Consider the following 5,771-nt stretch of genomic DNA (forward strand, 5'->3'; position numbering starts at 1 on the left):
AATATTCAACAATTAACCAAGACATTGGTCAAATAAAATTATGATATATCTATTTAATGGAATAACAGAGATTAAAATTATGTACCAGAATTTTTAATAACATGGAAAGATGTTCATGATATAAAGTAGAAAAAAAACTAGTTACAAAACAATATAGATAAACTGATCCTTTTTTGTTCTAAAAAAGGTATATTTGTGTATAGAAAAATATATGGAAGGATATACATCAAAATGTTAATAGTGACATTCTTTGGATTGTGAGGTTATGATTAATCTTTATTCTTTATACTCATTAGCAGATCATTACCTTAATTTGGTGATTAAAAGAGGGGAGGGATTATCAAATATATCCTCTATGCCTCAGAAATGTTATCTGGACATTCTATCAAATAATTGGTGCTGTATGTTTAACACTCTCTCCTACTCCAATAGAAGCCTATTCTCCTTAGGAGCAAGAGGCAAAGAGAATAATCAATGAGCACCTTGCAACAAGTTGCCATATACAGTTTATCTAGCACCACTGTCTATTCCTAGGACAAGTAATGCAATCATCTCTTTCAATTCATTCATTCAACAAACAATAAATATCGATTATATAACAGCAATTTCTTTAAAAGTTTGCTTTTCTAGTATTCTTAATTTATCTATAGCTCTTCAAAATGATAGTCAAATCATTTCCATATGAAAAGAATTTCACTCAAAAGATCTCAAAAAAGAATGCAAGTGAATACCAAATAGCCAGCAATAAATTAATGCTTGAAAATGAATCAGTAGCAACTCACCTCCAATGACTCCAATACACAAGTAAAGTTCCTGTACAGTGTTACAGAAAGAAGCCGCAATCAAGCCACATCCTGACAAGCAGCCACCAACAATCATGACTGGACGACTGCCATATTTATTCACCAGGATACTGCTGATAGGACCTAGGAGACAACCCAAAATTTAGTATTACAAAGTAACCTACATCTATACAAGGCATGAATTATAGTAAATGACAAGTCCTCCAAAGTAAATAAAAGGCAATGATAATGTTGCTTTCTATAATAATTTCTACGTCATAAGTATGTATATTGGAAAATAAAGATAATAGAAAACATTATTAGTTGTGCACGTTCTACATCTAGAAATACTGGATGGAATTTTACTAAAATATTCAAAACCTGAATTTATCCTTAATCTTCCTCTTTTAAGGCAAGACAGGCTGAAAACACATTGGTAATGAATGTTCACAGGGTTCTTGATGTATCAAGAGTTTGCTCTGTTTTAATTTTTAGACAGACACATATAAGATGTATGAACACATGTGAATGGGTTTTAGAGTATACGGTACCATAAATGTGGTTTGTGCCATATTTTTTAAAAAGAAGGGAAAAAAGACAAATATACACAATCATTATTTCCAAGTTTAAATAGTTTTGCAATTAGGCCATTTCAATTAAAAAAAAAAAAGTTCCTAGTTACAGCTAGATATTTCAGGTACTAAACCAAATATATCCCTTAGAATTGCTTGGTTCCATTCCTACATCAGTATGTTTCATGGTAGCAATACTGAAAAAAATGCTTGCAAGAGAAGATTAAGTCAGATAACAGTCAATATAACCCTGGATCTAACAACTTGAGTAGATAGAAAATGGAGTATTATCCAAGAAAACCAGATTAAATTTCTTCAGCTAAATAGATGCATATTAAATAATATTAGTTTTTCTTGAAAATGAAAGAAGGAAATAAATGAAAAGTAAAACTTACAAGAACCAGAAGATTTTAAGTATTTCATGTATCAGTTTTCAAAACAAAAACAAATGGGCTCTCTCTTCTTACTTGCTACAAATAGTTATAATCTGTAATTTGCCTTTTCCAAATTTATAAATCTTTTTTTTTTTTTGGAGACAGAGTCTCACTCTGTTGCCCTGGCTAGAGTGCAGTGGCATCATCATAGCTTATTGCAACCTAAAATTCCTGGGCTCAAGCAATCTTCCTGCCTCAGCCTCCCAGAGTGCTAGGATTACAGGCGTGAGCCACCATGCCTGGCCCCAAATTTATAAATCTTAATTTTAAGAAAGTCTTATCCAAAGAGAGTCGATTTTTAAAAATACATATTGAATGTACATTTTTAGAATACACTAATGATCATATGTTGACATATTCTATTTCCATAAACACTATGCAAATTTCTGCAGTTACTTATATTCTAGCATTACTATTCAGAATTGCAGTATGGTGTACTAATATTAAAAGGACAGGTTCTGACCCCAGGGAATCCTAATTCAAATTATGATCATACTACTCTCTTCTCTTTGTTCCTCAGAGGTTATTATTAATCTATCTCATAGGATTGTTGGAAGAATAAAAAATGAACTGGCCAGGTGCAGTGGCTCACGCCTGTAATCCTAGCACTCTGGAAGGCCGAGGCGGGAGGATTGTTTGAGCTCAGGAGTTCGAAACCAGCCTGAGCAAGAGTGAGACCCCATCTCTACTAAAATTAGAAAGAAATTAATTGGACAACTAAAAATATATATAAAAAAAACTTAGCCGGGCGTGGTGGCGCATGCCTGTAGTCCCAGCTACTCGGGAGGCTGAGGCAGGAGGATTGCTTGAGCTCAGGAGTTTGAGGTTGCTGTGAGCTAGGATGACGCCATGGCACTCTAGCCTGGGCAACACAGTGAGACTCTGTCTCAAAGAAAAAAGAAAATAAATAAATAAAAATTGGCAGGGATGATGATACTAGTGTACATGCTTGTGCTTTCATGTACTGTCTCCCCCCCCATCTATATAGGTATAGATTGATATAGGTATATGTATGTATATATACATATAATGAGCATGCAGGAAGGAATTAAGGCTTCTGATTTACCCATGTATTTCAGAGGACCCAGTCTCTCTAAGGTGCTAGATCAAGAACTGGCTGCCAAGAGAGACTTCAGGCTCAACCCAGGATGTACATAACACAGTATTCATTGCTACCTTCTAAGTCACTGCTATGGTCTGAATGTTTCTATCCCTCCAAAATTCACATGTTGAAACCTAACCCCCCAATATAATAGTGTTAAGAGGTAGGGACTTTAGGGAGTGATTAGGTATGAGGGTGGAGCCTTCATGAATGAAATCAGTGCTCTTATAAAAGAGGCTTGAAGAAATTGTTCTTCCCTTCTGCCATATGAGGACACAGATAGAAGGTACCATCTATGAGGAATGAACCCTTATCAGACAGTGAATCTGCTGGCAATTTGATCTTGGACTTCTCAGCCTCCAATTTGAGCAATAAATTTCTGTTGTTTATAAATTACCCAGTCTAAGGTATTTTGTTACAGCAGCCTGAACAGACTAAGACAGTCACTTTATGAAAATATTAGGTCACAGCTGATTTGAAAATAATTTGATTTTACAGCTTATATAAGATGAAAGAACTGAATAGTAAAGAATATTTATGAAATATTTCCATATAAATTAGTCATGAGATTTTGTACAGTCAGAATTACAAAGATCAATACTGCCACACTGTTGACTCTGTGATGTATTAATGGAAGTTAATGCTGTAAATGTTGCAATATTTGAAATTTCAAACCAGGAGTGTTAAGATGACCACTGTGGAACTAAAAATACATAAATTTATACTTTCATATTTAAAAAAAAAAAGGAAAAACAAACCAAAAGTAAGCAATTAGGCCGGGCGTGGTGGCTCATGCCTGTAATCCTAGCACTCTGGGAGGCCGAGGAGGGCAGATTGTTTGAGCTCAAGAGTTTGAAATCAGCTTGAGCAAGAGCGAGACCCCGTCTCTACTAAAAATAGAAAGAAATTAATCGGACAACTGAAAATATATAGAAAAAATTAGCCGGGCATGGTGGCGCATGCCTGTAGTCCCACCTACTCGGGAAGCTGAGACAGAAGGATTGCTTGAGCCCAGGAGTTTGAGGTTGCTATGAGCTAGGCTGACGCCATAGCACTCTAGCCCGGGCAACAGAGTGAGACTCTGTCTCAAAAAAAAAAAAAAAAAAAAAAAAGTAAGCAATTAATTTCTCCTTCCCTCCAAAGTATACTCTAAAAATCATCAGTTATATATCTCTGATCCAAAGCACTAATAAAGAAAATGAAACTAATCATAGCTCAAAACATATTAGTGTTCAGAGTGTGGTCTAAAAGTGCACAAGTTAAAGGATTATGACAATTGTAAAAGTGATGAAAATTCTTAGGGGACATACTACTTAGAAGCCAATCAAAACAAAATAACCCATTTAATAAAAATTCTGCAACAAGGCTCATGATAGGCAATTTGTCTTTTAGAGTTATTTCTGGAAGGATGGCCCTAATTAGCTATCATTAAAAATATAAGGGGTACTGTTTATAGGCCTATTGTAACACAAACTCAGAGAAAAATGCTAGTTATCTCACTAACTGGGTAAGGACAAAGAAAGAACTGTTTCCCCCAAGGAAAGTGTCATGTGCAATTAGCACAATTGACATCACTTACTTTTGATGCAAAACTCAAGTGGCTCTCAAGCTCTTTGGTGACACAGAATTGCAACATGTGAATCTCTGGTTTGTAGTCAGCTTAAGGATACCCTGAAGCCGGGTGTGGTGGCCCACGCTTGTAATCCTAGCAGTCTGGGAGGACAAGGCGGGAGGATCGCTTGAGGTCAGGAGTTCAAGAACAGCCTGAGCAAGAGCGAGACCCTGTCTCTACCAAAAATAGAAAAACTTAGCCAGGCGTGGTAATGCAGACCTCTAGTCCCAGCAACTTGGGAGGCTGAAGCAGAAGGATCACTTGAGCTCAAGACTTTGAGGTTGCAGTGAGCTATGATGATGCCACTGCACTCTAGCTGGGGCAACAGAGTAAGACTCTTGTCTCCAAAAAAAAAAAAGAAAGAAAGAAAAAAAAGATACACTGAGCACCTGAGTACCTCTCATACCAATTTCTTCAAGCCATCATAGTCAAAACCTGATTAGAAATCCTGGAAGATTGGAGTTCAAAGCCTGCAAAATTACTGGCTCTCAGAATCTAGATAATGTCCCAAGTCTCTCACGATTTCTCTGAACCTATTAAAAAAAATACCAAAATTTAGCGCTTAGGTTTTGTAAAAATGCATTTAATAGACAAAAGAGGCCTATGCTCAAAATGTAAAAGGCACAAAAAGATATACAGTAGAAAAAAATAAGTCTTCCCATTCTTGTTCCCAGCCACCTAGTTTCTCTCTCCAAAGGAACCAGTTATGTTTCTTCTCTGCAATTTAATTATGTTTAATTAAATTATGATTTCAACTTGTTCCTATTTGATGAGTTTATATTATTGTCTCAAAAGGATAATAAATTTCTCAAAGGAAGGGATCAGGATCAGTGTTCTCTATCACTCATAAGACCTAGCTCAGTGCTGAATATGTTAATAGGGCTCAAAACCTATTGGTTGAATCTTAGCAGCCTAAGTTATTTACAGTGGAAATGCAGAATCCTTATATTAGCTATTAAAGAGCTACATATGAGAATAATCTGAAGTACTAAACTGCCACCAAAAACAAGATTAACGGAAGTGAAAACTTGGCTAAATAAGCAACATGAGACACTGACAATCCCAGTAAATGAATACGTTTGGCTTTGGAATCTCTGTGAACTACCCAACTATATATTAATATTTTAAGTATTATGATAGGATGGCCAGGTGTGGTGGCTCACGCCTGTAATCCTAGCACTCTGGGAGGCCAAGCAGGAGGATCGCCTGAGCTCAGGAGTTTGAGACCAGCCTAAACAAGAGTGAGACCCTGTCTCTACCAAAAATAGA

General features: G+C 36.1%; 1 protein-coding gene across 2 annotated transcripts in view; it reads right to left on the reverse strand.

Moving 5' to 3' along the window:
- Positions 1-5,771, reverse strand: part of LOC105810601 (monocarboxylate transporter 1) — a 42,120-nt gene that overhangs the window by 10,787 nt on the left and 25,562 nt on the right. For both annotated transcript variants that reach the window (XM_012644631.1, XM_012644632.1), the window contains exon 3: positions 783-926. In XM_012644631.1, the coding sequence (XP_012500085.1) occupies positions 783-926 (144 nt within the window). The remainder of the gene's footprint in view (positions 1-782; positions 927-5,771) is intronic.

This window comes from Propithecus coquereli, unplaced genomic scaffold (genome assembly GCF_000956105.1).
Source record: "Propithecus coquereli isolate 6110/MARCELLA unplaced genomic scaffold, Pcoq_1.0 Scaffold215, whole genome shotgun sequence".
In the NCBI taxonomy this organism is placed as follows: domain Eukaryota; kingdom Metazoa; phylum Chordata; class Mammalia; order Primates; family Indriidae; genus Propithecus; species Propithecus coquereli.